We start from the raw sequence: 16,068 nt of genomic DNA on the forward strand, positions 1-16,068 counted from the left end.
CAGCCTTACTCAACAAGAGGCTCAGTCTGAGCCTGGCCTTGTGGGCACTGTGAGCAGTGTGTACTATTGCAAGAGCTCACCAGTGCAGGTACCAGAGGGTAAGTTTGGACATCTGAAAGCTGCTTCTGGGATGAAGGTTTCAGGCCACAGGAGTGGGAAGCAAGTGCAGCAGCTGCAGAGGACAGGGAAAGAACAGCATCTCCAGAAAGCTCTAAGACACCATCAGGTTTGTTACTGCAGAACAAATGCAGACTTGACATCATTGACAGTTTTCACCTTTTTAATAGAAGACATGTTGAAATTTTTTAACATCACTCCATTTTTATTGAGGAAAATATAACATCTAAAAAATCCTCCTTGAATAAGAAATACTTTTGAACAGAAATTAAGAAAAAGCTCTTAAACATCGTCTTTTTTACACTGAGGACAGATCTTCCATAAAACACGTTCTTGCAGATTTACAAAAGCAGTTTCACCTGATAGTTCATAAACAAAAGATTTCAAGTCTTAATTATTTTTTCCTTTCTTTTCAACCCACCGTTTGCATGGTTCAGCAAAGGGCCCATGGTAAAGTGCTCAGCAGCATGACTGGCAGTGTAGGACACAAGCTGCAACTTCTTCTATTCCAGTGTATTTGGATGGTTCTTGAACCATCCTGAAAAAAAATACTCCAGTTTCTTTCTTTCCTCGAGGGTTACCCCTTTGGTCTCCTGAAGTTATTCTGTAAGACTGATTTTTTAAAAAAAATTTTAAATGTTTCATATGTCATAATGCACATTTCTGGTTTTCTTCCCAAACCGTAGCTTGGCTTAACACATGCACCTGTTCTTCACTTGCACTTCTGAAGAACTGAGGTACATTATGAAGATTTGCTGTACAATGCCAGTTCTAAAATACACAGGAAGAACAAATATTCAGGGTATACGTGATTAAGGAGGTATTTTTACAAAGAGTTGTTGTAGACCTGACAGCTGGTACCAGTGAAGAACAGCCAGGCCAAGAGTGTCTTCGTGTTGTTCCATTTAAAACTGACAACAGCATTCCAATGGCTCTTGAAATGACAGTGTGAGAATTCCAGGTCACCTTTTCATGATGGTTGTAAACGACATCTACAAGAAAATGAAAAATGCAGAAAAAAAGGCTATTTCATGAGTTAACTTCTTTTGTTGAGAAAGAGAAAATATCCATAAGGAACTAAGAGTAAAACGGATCAAGGAAAGATTTAAAAATTAAGGCCAAAATAAAAGCTTTTCCTGTGAAACACCTTAAACAGCTAAAATTCACAAATCCCATCCCTTCAGTGATGAGAAATCACTTACACAAACCTTTGGAAAAAACCGCTCTGCCGTGATGCGCCCCTTAGAAATCACGTCTTCACAATATTGTAATATCATTAGAATTTCTAAATAGCAATACGTAGGATCCCAAATTAATAAAGGCCAATCAGATGGACAAAGGCTACAATATAAAATTAAAGCTAGTAGATCTATGGTGACACCAAGAGTGAAAACATCAAAATAGATCCAGATATGTAAAGAGTGTTTACACTCTTGAAAGCACATGTAAAAGTACAATCTACTCATCACCAATAGTGCAGTTTCTCACAGACATTACAGCAGAGGTAGGTACCGGGGAATGACCTGAGGGAGTAAATAGTCATGCAAAAGCTTCTGTGTATCTGAGTGGTGTTAAAAACCAAATTTTGTTAGCTAAGAAATGCCACTTTTCTGGCTGAGAAACAAAAACCAAAGATTGTGAGTTTGCAGCAAGTAAATGAGACCATTGCAAGTCCAGTCCAGTGGTACGTGACTCTCAATAGTAATTAATACATAAGCCTCAGTGATGCTTCTGCAACACTTTGGAAACCAATTAAAAATGTATCACTTACTTCTTGCAATACTTGTCCAAGCGTCTCCCGGCTGTGAATGTGCTTCCTGTTGAAAAGCCAAACCACACTTATTTCTGCACAAATCACTGGGGGGTTTTGTAAACATCAATCACTTATCCCACCTCAAAAAGAGGCGACTGTTACACCAGGCTTTGTTCCACATCCTTTCCCTTAAGGAATCTTGATGCAATTTTACATAATCTTACCACAATCTTATGGAATCTACAAACTCTGATTCAGACCTGTTATTATTCAGGTCAGGAGCAATGACCTGGAATAAGGTCAGTTACTCATTGCATTCTTGTCAAAAACAACCCTGTTTATTAACAAGCTTAGTAGAATTCCAGCATAAATCCTAATATTCAGACATAGCTCAGAATTAGTTGTTTTAGTGCCATCTTCTCTAGCACTAAATAGCTGCTATTCAGCAATTGATACAAGATGATTAACAAATACTTCTTTTTTTAGCCATTCTTCCAACATATTCGAAGTGGTAAGCACTGCTTGCAAACACAACAGCAACAATGACTCAAACCCAGTATTTTCTATCAGAAGTGAGGACATATTACAAGACTTATTGTTTCCAAACATCCTGTAATACACGCACTAGAAATACTAGAAATGCAAACAGAAGGCGGCGTATTTGTACCTGTCTATTTTGGTTGCTATGACCACTGTAAAACTGCCTTCCGTGTTGGGCAGGTACGTAGAAGGCACGATGACGTAGCTGCCCGGGGGGAGCTGGCACAGCCGCGTCACCTCCTGCGCGTGGCAGTGAGGGACACAGCTCACCAGCGGCTCCAGCTGCACATAAGAACTATGTGGCTCCCAGCTGCTGTCCGGCACCTGCAAAACACAATGAACACATGCCCATCTTCTCTGACGTTTCAGACTTTGCGACGTTAAATTCCTGGTATACCAGAGTGTGGTATGTTCTGTATCTATTCCCTTCCAAATACCTACTCTTCTATACAGAGCTACAGAAGAGAGAGATGGAAAGGCATCCAGAAAAACCCAGATGGCAGTATTAAGTACAGATAAATACTTCCTAGCATGTTTGTAGACAATTTCTACAACCCACCCCCCACATAGCTCAAAAGCTTTTTCTATTTTCTAACCTCACTCTTCCTCGCTGCAGCCTAATGCACTTGTTTTTCACAGCAGACTGGGTCCTTCCTCTGTCTGGTGGTCTTTCCTGCACTAAAAATTTGCATTAGGCTTCTCCTCAGTCTTCTATAGGCACAAAAAATGCCAGTCTTTCTTCACATATTGCATCACGGACTAGAGTTGGACCAAGGGTTGGACTCGATGATCTCTGAGGTCTTTTCCAACCCAGTTGATTCTGTGATCTTTGAAGCTACATGATCACTCCTGATGCTCAACTCCAGACTTTCCACTTAAACAACACCCTTTTTGAAGCGTGTTTTTCAAAAATAAAGCCAGCTTTCCCTGCAAAACAGCCACCTAATCAGAGGCTTCCCATCCTACATTTATGCAGCTGATCACTGGCACATACATGTAGAACCTGTATTTGTCCACACCAAATCATACCTTGTCTTGTTTCAGATCATCTGTTCAATGTATCACGGCCTTTTGAATACTAATCTTGTCTGCAGATCAAACATCACTTGCCAATGGACAAATAATTATTAAAGATGAAGAAAATAGGTTTTCATGATGAGTTACCAAAAGTGTCTGGTCCTCAATCACCAAGACACTGAGAATTCTTTACAAGTCCATAATTTCTAAAACTAATTTAGAACACCAGAAGGATTCAGTGGAACCAATGATCTGGTTACTCTGCTGTGTAACTCTGTAGTTACCCCGTATCTTCCGCAGGCATTACGGCACAGGATCAGCCTTTCTCCCCAAAGCAGCAAGTCCCTGGGCAGGTGGAAGGAGCACTGAACTGCCTGGCTGACCTTCCCCCTTGGCACGTGAGCAGCCGAACCGAGCAGGTGTCTTACCTGGAAAATATGGAAACCTATAGGACGGCACTTGCTATCCTGGCAGTGCTGACGCAGGGTAACTTTCACACTGCTTTTTCCTGGTCCTGCAGGAATGGAGAGGGGAAAGCTGGGATTGATGTGGAATGAGGGGAAGTTCCTGCTGCCTCCAGCACTTTGTCCCTTTTTCCAGCAGCCGTGCAGCTGCACTGTCTCCCATTCACCTGGCGGGAGCTCTTCACAGAGGGCGGCATCTCTGGGCGGTGGCTTCAGCTCGCTATCAAACATAAGAGAGAAAAGAAGCTAACATGTATGACACCTCTAAGATTTCACAAAATCTAACAAACCACCTCACAAAAATGAACTACTAGCACCACGTAAACTTACATGAATACAATTCCTCCAAGTTTTCAGCACAAAGAGAACTGTACAGCTCTAAGTTCCTCGATAATTCACAGAACTCCACAAGAACAAGACACCACGTACAAAGCACGTGCCAAAACCAGATAAGATTTTCGTACATTCCAGAAGTAATACAGCTCACATATTTTTTCCTCAATACCCCTTGTGCTATTTGTCCTATTTGAAAGCAATACAACTGACAGTGTCTTTGGAGTACACACGAGCATCTCAGTAAGTCCAAAGCATACACTGCATTCTGTATATCTATTATGTCTTTAATCAGAAGAAACCATCATTTTACCTGCTGACTTGATCACTGTAATGTCGACCCTATTTTGATCCTGGCCCAGCGCTGCTTCTCACAGCCACATGAACAACTTGGTATAGGTTGTGCAACATTTGAAACCATATTTCAGCATAACTTGAAACATTATCATCTATTGTAATTTCCAGTTTTCTAGTTGAGAACACACAACAGCTGTTACGACGTTCTGCCGTTGTCCATTCGTGACACACATCCAGGCTGGCCCCTCTGGTTCAGCCTGCGGAAGCGATATACGTAACAGCAATACTAGAAATTTTATCCCATCACTGAAAGTGCAACATGTTCTACAGACAAAATATGTCCAGAAACCAAATATATTGCTGGTAAGAAGAACAAAACTTTCATCCATGCAGCAAAATTAGCCTCATGGTTTTGCAGACCTTTATTCAGCCTAAGACTTGATGCCACCTTGCTTCCAAATTCCGCAGAGTAAATGATTAATGAGCGTTCTGGCTTTGTAGTGTGACTTGCCAGCTTCTCTCCAAGGAGATACAAGTTGACAGTGTACTAACAGAATATAAAGAAGGATTCGAACAGCTTTCAAACATGTTGCCAACAGTAGGTTTTGCCCCTGCATGTAGCTTACCTGGCACAAGCTATTAGACAGCCTCAGATTTGTTCAGGTTTATTGGAAGAAGGTGTAACTTTGCTGACTCCACACAACTACTCATAACCACGCCTTTTGAATATTTACTTAGAGGCTATGGTCACCAACACAGAATTGATCATAAATAATTGACTTTAAAGTGCTGAGGTACCTATGTAGTCTGCTACAGTTAAAAAAATTAAAAGTTATCAGAAGCTACTGGATGGACATTGCTGATATTTTCTGCTGGATAAGCAAGCATTCTGTTTTAAAACAGAAAGAAAATATTGTTTTAAGTCTGTTACAAAAGTCTATTTTGTGTCACAAGTTATGAGGAAAGGTCAGCTAGAACACAATATGCAGTGATCCTTCCAAGAATTCTGTCATAATGCTGGTGAGCTTCTTGAAGCCTCCACAGTTAAGAAGTTCAGCTGTACTGTCAGTATTGAATGTTTTAAGTCAAAAACCAGTTCTTCATTCAGCTAAAGAAGACAGAATAAACGCCAGTGCTATTTCCTGTACCTGCCCTGAAAAGATGAGCTGTGGGCCTTGTGTCACCCGAGCCCACTGCTGACACTCCATTGGCATTCAAATCTGTGTTGCTCACTAACCGCAATGTTTTATGTCAGGAAACCTGTTAGTATGTATTTTCCAGCATACATAATATACTGCTCTCCTCTTCTGTTGCTGATTACAGTAACAGCTGCTTTTAACTTCTGTGGTACATCTTCATTTTTTCCGTATATTAAGAAAGAACTTCCACATGTTGAGAAACATGCTCTGCAGAAACCTATTCAGTTCTTTTACAAAATACACACATTCTCAAAACACTAAGCTGCAGTTTACAGTCAAGATGCTACTTACGTGACTACTTCTGCAGCTTCATGAAAAAAAGAAACAAACACCAAACATGGAGATAGAACGCTACTTACCTGAATTCAAAGACAAACCAACGCTGTTACTTGGAACTGGGCACAACCCTTCAAAACCTTTTGAACATTTATACTTAGTGCTATACTTCATATATCTTTATGTCAGTGACAGAAATTTTGTTTTAAACCTACCTGAGAGAGATCCTTCCTGTTGAAAACACACGAAGCAAGAAATTGCCCACTGCATCTTTCAGAAAGGTGCTGGGAACAACAAGATAAAAGCCAGGCGACAGGTCGGAGCACACATGCACCTCCCTGTCATAGGAATGGCAGACGGTACCTACAACCGGAGGAGCAGAGAGGGTCTTGGGAAGGTTAAATCGTTTCTTCTCCACCTAGAATAGATGCATAACGATGTGTGGTGCTTTAGGAAACGTGGAGTTTTCAATAAAACTAACAATAATAAAATATTGTTTAAAACATTGCTAAACATGCGTACATTTACAAAAGGAAAGAAGTAAGGAGAATGTCAGCAGAAAAGCTGAACATCAAAAAGGAGTACGAAGAGTTAATATTCAGGGGCAGTAAATTTAGAAATAGTCATCAAATAATCAGCCTGGGAAGTCATACACTAGTTTGGAACAGTCCCAACAGTTCTGCTACTTGGCACTCAATGATAAGAAGAAAGTACGAGTCAACTAACAGCTTGTGCAGACAGTAACCGCACCGTGAGATAAACAGGATCATTCCGATGTAAATCAGAGATGTAAAGTATGTGCACAGTTGAATCACATCACTGCCGTAGGGAATGAATGATTTTACCCAGATGTTTCAGTAATGCTTTAAAACTTCTATTTGCAAAAAGAGTAATGTCATTCCCTTATTACCTTCCAGACATGCAATCCCACAGCCTGGTAATTCTTCCCCTGGATGCCTTCAGTCAAACACAGCTTTTCCTCTGCTAAATGAGCCAGATTTCTCCTTCTTCCAGCCCAGTCAGCTCTGTATTCCCGGTGTTTCTGCAGCAGAGCAATGCACACCTCGCTCTTTTCACAGACCCTCAGCCAGAACTTTGGGTTGGTGGGGAAGCTGCTGTTGTTACGGCAGCCACCTGCAGACTGGCCTCTCACCCAGGAGCCAAAGAGATTCTGCGAGTGATACAGCACTTTCTCTAATAAAATAAGAAAAACATGGTGCAGATTTCAGACACCAGTGGCTACTTAATTTTATACAACAGACATATGGCAGAGACTCCCCAGCCCAAGAAAACATGCTGTCATAGCCTTGACACTTTCTCCAAGCAGAGAGTCATGACCAAGGTTTTGAGAGGTATGAGAATGAATGTCACAACAGGTAATGGCAGATTGATGACATGATTTTTACAACAATAAACTGTTTCTAGAAATGTGAAGTTTATCTCCCATTGAAAAAAACAACCACAAAACACCACAAGGCTGTCCAGAACAGCAGCTTTCTAGACAGAAAACACTAATCTCTCAAGTAACTAATCTCTCTAAGCAAGTAACTAGATTTCATAGAAATATCAGACTCCTCTCTAGAGATGTTCAGTTTCCTCTCATCCCTCTGTTCGTCCCAGTAGAAACAGAAAAGGCCTGTGGGTCTAAAGGAGAGGGAAAGACTAAGAAAAACTATGGTCTAGTTGCAGCCATTCGCAACTCAAACCAGTCTTGCCCATTTGACATAACGTGATTTGCACAAGCAAGATGTTTTCTCATAGCACACCTGAATAGAGGCTCTGCAGCTGTCCTTCCTCATTGACTGGAAAGCCCATGGTGATCTCATCAAATTCCCTGAAAAACTCCTCTTCATCAACCCAGAATTCCCCCTCTTGGATCTGGGAGAGCAGTTCCGAGGCAACTGCTGGATCCAGCCGGCTCCAGCCTTGACCGCTGCACATAAGACAAAGGTTAACATCTAGTTCTGGGCCCAATCAAGTTCCTTAACAATGTTCTATCAAATATCCTATGGAGCAGGACAATAAGAAGGGGTTTCTTTCATTTTATTGTCAAACACTTGCATTGAATATTTCCTGTATCCACGTTGCTAGTCAATGAGAGAGATAAAGTATGAATTGTGACATATCAAAGAAAACTTAGAACCAGCCCAACACCCGACAGGACACAGCAGCTCCTGTAGGTGAAATCGTTACTTTGCTTACAATACAGTCAGTACGGTCCAAAGTGTGATGGCAGAATAAAGATTTTAACAGCTGTTAAAAATACTGACAAAAAAGTAAAACAAGCTGCACAGTGACTGTTCTGAAAGAATCTTAATGCTCTGTAGTGAACATCAAACCCCACCGTTTGTATGAAGTAGCCAGTTACTCCCATGAGTCTGCCAGCAAAGTCATGATCAGCCAAGAACTTAAACACCTCATTATTTAGGGCCCATTAAAAGCTGGTACTTTCACCATTTTTGATTGTTTCACTAACAGCAAAGAACAGCTCTGCACTTGAATAAAGCCGGGCTCTAAGGTCACTCAGTGGAATGCCATCCTCATGCAACCACATGGCAACTTCGTGTTTGGCAAAGAAACTACAAAAGACCAACTATATAACCAACTCTGCCAAAAGCAAAAACTACCAACCCACCTTTTTAACTCAGGGAAAAAAAAAACATTTCTCTAAAATGTTTATTAACATGATCACATTGTTACCATATTTCAATGCTGAAAGCTTGCTCCTTGGGTCAAGAATGGTGTGTTCTTTCGTCTAGTCTAAATATGGCAACACTTGACAAAAGTAATGTCTAGTAGTGTCTGAGTAGCATCTGCGCTTTTCATTCTTGTTACTTTGCTATATGAACTGCTCGACATATTTCTGCAATTCCTTTAAAATAGGTTTCTTTATATCTAAGTTAATATCTACTCTTCTTCATATCTAATTTAATGTCTACTCTTCTTTATATCTACTCGATTCCAGCTTCTTCTGCTCATAATAATCTCCACAAACTACAGCACACAAGCAAAAAACATAAGACTCCTTCCTTCTGCTATATTTTGTTTTATACATACGCCTTTGCTTGTCTTCTGCAACTGAGACAAGATCTAATAAAGAGAGTTGAATGAAGCCAACTGACTACTTATGAGTCACAAACATCTTACGAACAAAGATACTTAGATCAACCGCAGAACAAAACAAAACATACTGCAAAAATCAGACACAAAATAAACCAACATCTTATGTTTATCTCTACAAGAAGATATGATTCTTTGATAAAGAAAAATGTATTTGGTATTAAAAAAAAAAGTAGATTACCAGAAGAAATAAAAATGACTCACCTGGAACCAACAGCCTGTGAGAACTACGGAACTCTGCACAGAACTGCACCCCAACTGGAGTCTCTCTGCTCCACTACAGCCTATTAGCAACATTCACCTTTGCAATAACAGTGTTTGGCTTCGTGCTTAAGAACTTTTGCAATTGATTTTCCAAATGAAAATAAACCTGCTCACCCCTCACACCAGGGACCACTCCAGCACCGCCTCCCCCAAGGGTTTCGGATTCGTAGTAGGAAGATTTCCCTGCCTGACGCTTCAGACAGATTCAACACGTCTATCACAATAAAGGCATGAAATTCTCCTCGTTCACTTGTACCTGAATAGACAGAAAAGCATTTGAAAGTGAACAAAAGAACCTGTTCCATGTCTTACACGGAATGACACTGAACTATACCACGAAAGAAGACAACTTGGAGCTAAGAGGAAATGCTTTTAAAATCAGTGTTACAAACAGCATTAACAAACCCAAACAGTTCATTTTAGTTGTGACTATATAAAAATAAAATAAATTACAATCTTAAGGCATATTAACTGACTACTTGATCTCAAACATCTATAAATTCTCCATACCAGAATTCGTTGGGGTTTTCAAGGGTTTTTTCAGGTGTTTTATCAAGGGATGTGGGGTTATGTCTCTTTTAGAGAACTGATCAAATTGGCATTAATATAAAACGCACTTCTCCAAAGCACCCTCCATCCTCAACTCAACAACACCCTTAAATCTTTATTTATCCAAGGTTATGTAAAATTGCACCATGACACTGGTGTGGTCCTAGAATCAGCACTATGCATTTGCCGGCTGCCTTGTGCTCTGAACCCTGTTAAATCCAGATAATGACTTTTAAAATGTCTAGAACTTTGCTATCACCTTGTCTGGAATCGAGGACTGAGCAGCTTATTACACACTGTTCCTTCAGATTCATTAATCTCCTAAACACGGCTTTCTCCAAAACTGTGCCAGTCTTCTCTTTCTCCACGTTTCTTCCAGGGCCTTTCAGGGTCCATCTTTCAGCAATTCCTCCAGTCAGATCAACCAGAGCATCTGCCACCTGTCCTGCCCACAGCTGTTCGTAGGACCCGTGCACTCTGTAACAGAGACAAAAAAAAGTGTCTACAAACAGCAGAATTAAAGAAACCCCACCCTACCCCATATCCCCAAGTAGGCAAAAGAAAGCACATACTGTCTTATTTACAGAACACAACAGCTAAAGAATGTCATTCTCATTCCCATTCCATTGTTTGATGGGAAGGTTATCACACTTCACGTCATCCTCTATAGAAACCACTCTAGTCTAGTACCAGTCATTTATACCTTAGTATTTGTGGACTACATCGTCTTTCATGATATACTAACTTCATTCTGTATGAATAAATAACATTGTTTCCTCTCCATCAATTATTCTTCGTCCACTCTGCACAAACAGAGCAGCACGTCCTTCAACAACTTCAGCAAATCAAGAGCCTGCCCTACCTGATGCAGCAGAGCAGAAGAAATCAAGACTATACTAGAATGACCGGACAAGACAGAACAATAAGACTCTACAGAAACAAACAAGAAAAGCACCTTTCAAACCTACAGAGAAGCTTTAACGTGCCATTGCTGCTTCACTATTTCTGCTCCACAGATCTACAGCTGAATAAATCTCTTCATATTTAAAGTCTCTTTCTGCCCTCTGCTGGCAACCACAACCTGTGGTCTGAGTTCTTTTGGACCATTAATGTCCATCTTACACTTGGTCTCTGGATTGCTTTGTCTATATGGGCAGCATTTGGAAGGATGCAGCATAAAACATACAATAGCTGCATTTTCAAACACATGAACAATACGGTTGTTTCATCTCAAAATATGAACTATCCAATTAAGCAAAAGCAGCAGTGGAACTCATGCAACCAGAGCCTCACCTAGCAGAAACTTTATGTCTTTGCTTTCCATGAAAATGTTCACACGCTTTCTACTTTTATTTGTGCCCTCTGCCTCCCTAAAATACTGCATTAGTAAAATATTTCCCTTTAATAAAGCAGATGACCAATAGCTAATGACTTAATGAACATCATTTAAATCCTGACAATTCATTTCAGCTCTTAGTTTTTATCATTGTTCTCTTCCTAATATTATCCTACCTCACACACAACTAGAAACACACCTTTTGGATCTACAGTTTAAAGAGCAACGACCAGTAAGGGAAAGCTGGCAGGGATTGTACTTTGTACTGAATAATACACAGATCTATGCCCAAAAGAGTCACATGTGAGAAGCCAGCAGAAGGTAGACAAGTACGGTACCTCCCTTTACTGCCCCTCAGTATCAGTGTTCACATACTTTGCATAAGCTTTTTCCAACAGTGGAAGCCAAAACAAATCCTCCGTCTGACATTGGGAAAAGCAGAGTTTCCCACCGAGGCAAGGCAAGCGATCGTCGATGGTCACGTCCACCCAGCGCCCAAACTGCCAGACCCGACAAGTGAAACAGCCTCGGTACGAATCATCTGCCCAGCTGGGCTGACCTGGGGGGATCACCTAGACGGCAAAAGCAAACGTCAAGACAAATAATGATTAAAAAAAAACACAACACAAAACACACACACAAAAACACAACACAGTGAAAAAAGAGCTCAATATTAACTCTAATAGCAACAGAAAAAAAAAAAAATCACAATAAAAACTGGAGGAAAACTAAGCAAAACAAAACAGATGTTCAGTTTTGAGGCCCGGGATTCAAGAGCAATACACAAACGTAAAGCAGGTGAACAAAACATCTGCAAGAGGGAGCAAGAAACTGCCCTGTACCTTATTCAGTAGGTATTTGCTCTTCTGCAAAGCTACACAGGCACACAGGAACCAACAATCTCCCAAAATTCCTTGTTTCACTTGCACATCCTGCGGATTGTTGGAAAACAACCGAGGAGTAGAACAAATGTCCTAAAATTAAAAGAAGGGGAGTTAAAGCCAAATCCTGCACGATCGTTGAAGGGGGTCTGTGTGCCAGGGAATGGGAGAGCTCCAGAGACCTCTCCCAAAATCACGGAATTTTTCCCCCTTGAGCATTTCCTTTTCAGACCCAGCCTAAGCAAGCAGTAACCAATTACTGCCTTATGGCTATTTTTGCAGGTACTTTATGGGAGGTAAATCCAGTTCCCACGTGGATTTTAGTACATAAATGTCACCACCAGATGTGACCTTAGCAGAGGCACCAATAAGTGCAAGAAACATAATTCACCAGCTCCTTGCCAGACATTTGATCAGCTGTGACAGACAGAACTGATGCCACTCACATGGCACTGCACGTCCCGAGTTACAAAAACCTCCAAAACTAGCACAGGAGAAAAGCCTTTTCTAGGGCAAATAAAAATAAATCACTTGGTAGTAAAAGAGGTGATTTCAAATGCAAGGTCTTATACATTTAAACAAACCTGCAAGTCAGTTTTAAAATGATTCCTCTCTCACCTATAAACACTGCAAGAGATGGAAAGTAATGGATCAGCCCTCAGTGGTAATCAAGGTGTAAGGTACAAAAGCAGAAAGTTGCACACAGGGTTCGGTCAAGTCATTTGTTTGACAATTCTGTCTGATAACCAACAGCTCCATCCCTGCTCTACAGGCAGCCCCAGATAAGGGGCAGAAAAACATCATTATTTGCATAATGAAAAATATTTATAACACAATATCTGAATTTCAAACAGCACCTTGAAATGGAAAAGTTCTACATCGGGATTTAAATCAACCCTACTTAAAAACTGTCACACAGATACCGTTACCACCAACATACATTGATTTTATCACTTCTGCGTTTCTAAACAACAAAACCACTCAGAAGCAGTCCTGCAGTGCTAACTGCCATTTGCCGCCTTAAAGTCCCGTTCTGCCAAAATCACAGTCTTTCGTACCTTAACACTCACCTTCGGTCTCAGCCAAGATATCTGGCCTCTGAACTGGGCAAGTGGGGTGCAACAGTCAAAGAACAGAGAGGTGTCGCTGGCGGGAAACGCGGGGTCTGTGTAAAGGTCTCTCTTCACCACGACGGGCTTTGTCTCTCCCAGCATTTTCAGCACAAGCCGCGGCAGCTGCACCGGCCTTTCCCACGACTCTGTCCGCGCAGCAGCGGAACCGCAGGAGCGTCACTCGGGAGCTGCAGCTGAGGCACCAGCAGCCGGGAGATCGACCCGGGAGCACAAAAGCTCCTCCCTCTGCCCACGGAGCAGCCTGACCCACGGCATCGCCGGCTGCTGGCAGCACCTGCGACCGCCCTGGAGGTTCCCGGCTCTGCTGGGAGAGAGCGAGGGGCTCAGAGACACCGACCCCCGGCAGCGCACGGAGCCCCTTCCGCGCCACACAGGCCCCGCCACCGCCACCCTTTCCTCACACCCACCTCCAACCGGGCGCCCTCTGCGCACACCCCCCACCCTGACACCCTTCGTGCCCCAACCAGCCACCCCACAGACGCGCCCCCACACCCGCTCCCTCCCGGCCCCGGCCGCCTCCTCACCGCGGGTGCCGCCCCGCAGCCATGCCCGGCGCGGCCGTTCCCGCGGCAACGCCGCCGCGCTCTCCCCGCCCCTTCAGGAAACGGACTGGGTTGCTGGCCAATGAGATGGCGGCAGACAGGCACGTGCTGCTCGCACCACCAATCGGCCGCCAGGGCCCGCAGAGCGGGGCGGGGCCAGGTCCCAGCGTGCCCCGCGGCTGTGGCTGCGCGGCGGTGGCGGCCGCTCCCAGTGTCCGGAGTGACGGGAGCCGGGTCGGGGATCCCCGGGCACTGCGGGTTCCCGAGCACGGGCGGGATCCCGCACCAGGAACAGCTGGAGAGACGGGAAACTCTCCTGCGCGGAGCTGCAGGAGGAGGGAGGCGCGATGGTCACCCGAGCAGCTCTGAGAGGCTGAGGGAAACAAACCCAAACTCTATTGTCATGCAGAGTGTGACACAGAAATTGTTGATCTTCACAAAGCGGTTTCCTGAGATGATGGCAAAGATCACATTTTCAAATCGTTTATCAGTAAATATTTGTCCAAGGGCTGAACTGACAAACACATCGATTCTCATCCTTTGACAGCTGCCACTGACTGGTGACATAGAACAGAAAAAAGACATTAAAAAAATACTGATTTGCTATAAAAAAAGAACAATGACAGATGCAGCCCAGGCCGCTGGCAGCCACCCCTCACTAAAACACTGTTATTCCCAGCTTTCTTGTTTGCATTTTGGCCTTTTCCATTAGTGTTTCTGGAGAAGCCCCCGTGGGCCAGGCGAGCAGGCTGCTGAGCCAGCGCGGAGGACGCGATGTTCACCAAGAAAGCTGTTTTCACACTCACCTGTAAAGGTGGGTTTGAGTCTAATGGCTGCACGACCTGGCCCTTGGGTAGAGAGCTCTGAGCAAGAGAGATCCACAGAAAACACTGATCCGTTTGTGTCAGAAATAAACGCAGAAATCCTCCTCCCAAAGCTCCACCTTAGCGGAATGGAAATATCCGCGGTAACTGCCGTACCCGTCTGATCAGAAAAACCTCCTCTGCCCCGGCTTATTCCCGTTGTACAGGCAGGAGGCTTCTCCATTGCATACAGCAAATGTCATCAACAAACAAGACTTTTCGCGTTTTGAGCCTTTTGGGAGCAAAGGAAACGTTGCCATTGAATAAGGACCCCTCTTGTGGACACTCATGCAAGAGCTGCAGCTGCGGGGGCTGTTGGGGAGGGAAAGGGAAGAAAAGAGCTCTGTCCCAGAACAGTGAGGCTCTCATCCCTGTGATTTCACCCCTGCTGCTTGCTTTAGGAAACAGCCATCACAGATCACAGCTGCATAAATTCCTTAAAGGACAGATTACAGACAGGAGTATGAATGTTGAGCTCTAAGACTGTAAATATAGGAGATCCAATCTGAAACAGTGAGCTACTTAAACATGTAGCCGTATTTATTTATGGTGCCATTAGAAGAAAGAGAAGGATGGGCATTATCTGGGTCTCCCAGACACCAGACATGCTTCCCTTGCCCCCACTGCAAAGTCAGCAACAGGCAAACTCGTGTATTATGCAGCTGGCAATGTTTTTTTCTATTAACTTCAAGCTCTGGAACAAAAGCAACAGAGAATTCTCTCCATTGCCTCTCGGAAATCCTGCTGGATCAAACTATTCCTAAAGACAGAACCACAGGCCTATTTAGACAGCAAGTCTTGAAGAGAAGATTCTAAGACAAAATGACACTTGCCTTTTAGTCAATCTCAGTGCACTTACAGAGGTGCTTTGTATTTTGTTCAAAAAAAGGAAAGCAGACACCAAGGTGCTGGTTGCTGTAGAAATTTAAACAGTTAAAAATACTTTAGCATCTAGTTAAACAGCCAGCTCATTTCCATGTGAATGAAGACTATCTTTTGACAGAGTAGTATTTGATAATTTCATGATCCTTTTCCGGTTTTGGCATCTCATCAGCCTCATGTTTGCTTTTGTCTCCAGCTCCAGATGGCGCAAGGACAGGGAGACGGGTAAAAGTGATCCAAGTAATAGTGGTTGGGTGTAACGTGTGTGTTTGTTTCTGCAAACTCTGACACACAAAAGTTGTGCAAGTTGCACAGAGAAGTTCTTGCAAGTCATTGGATCCTGACATCAGGCTTAGGAAGGCACAGGCTTAGGAAGGCACAGGCTTAGGAAGGCACAGGCTTAGGAAGGCACAGGCTTAGGAAGGCACAGGCTTAGGAAGGCACAGGCTTAGGAAGGCACAGGCTTAATCCCTGCAACCCCACTAGGCTGACAGTGGTCAGA

At 43.1% G+C, this 16,068-nt stretch overlaps 1 protein-coding gene across 4 annotated transcripts; it reads right to left on the reverse strand.

The window, feature by feature from the left end:
* Nucleotides 1-262: 262 nt before the first annotated feature.
* On the reverse strand, nt 263-13,939 carry CAPN10 (calpain 10). 4 transcript variants are annotated; one of them, XM_065073666.1, is made up of 14 exons: nt 13,804-13,939; nt 13,217-13,580; nt 12,108-12,239; nt 11,641-11,837; nt 10,189-10,406; nt 9,495-9,636; nt 7,763-7,929; nt 6,907-7,190; nt 6,212-6,414; nt 4,059-4,111; nt 3,856-3,941; nt 2,538-2,734; nt 1,889-1,934; nt 263-1,109 (listed from the first exon to the last, which is right to left on the reverse strand). In XM_065073666.1, exons 2-14 carry the CDS (start codon nt 13,358-13,360, stop codon nt 1,080-1,082), a joined length of 1,899 nt encoding a protein of 632 aa, XP_064929738.1. In that variant the 5' UTR covers nt 13,361-13,580; nt 13,804-13,939; the 3' UTR covers nt 263-1,079. The 4 variants fall into 4 exon arrangements, with proteins under 4 accessions (XP_064929738.1, XP_064929737.1, XP_064929736.1 ...); XM_065073665.1 differs by having other exon boundaries at nt 13,205-13,580; XM_065073664.1 differs by having other exon boundaries at nt 3,856-4,111.
* Nucleotides 13,940-16,068: the final 2,129 nt, after the last annotated feature.

The sequence above is a fragment of the Columba livia genome, chromosome 9, assembly GCF_036013475.1.
Source record: "Columba livia isolate bColLiv1 breed racing homer chromosome 9, bColLiv1.pat.W.v2, whole genome shotgun sequence".
NCBI lineage: Eukaryota > Metazoa > Chordata > Aves > Columbiformes > Columbidae > Columba > Columba livia.

Coding starts and splice junctions, on each gene's coding strand:
- CAPN10 (XM_065073663.1), bottom strand. CDS start 13,360: ATGCTGGGAGAGACAAAGCCCGTCGTGGTGAAGAGAGACCTTTACACA. Junction 6,415..6,906: donor TGGGATTGCATGTCTGGAAG/GTAATAAGGGAA, acceptor CATCTATTCTAG/GTGGAGAAGAAACGATTTAA. Junction 1,935..2,537: donor ATAGCAACCAAAATAGACAG/GTACAAATACGC, acceptor GCTTTTCAACAG/GAAGCACATTCACAGCCGGG.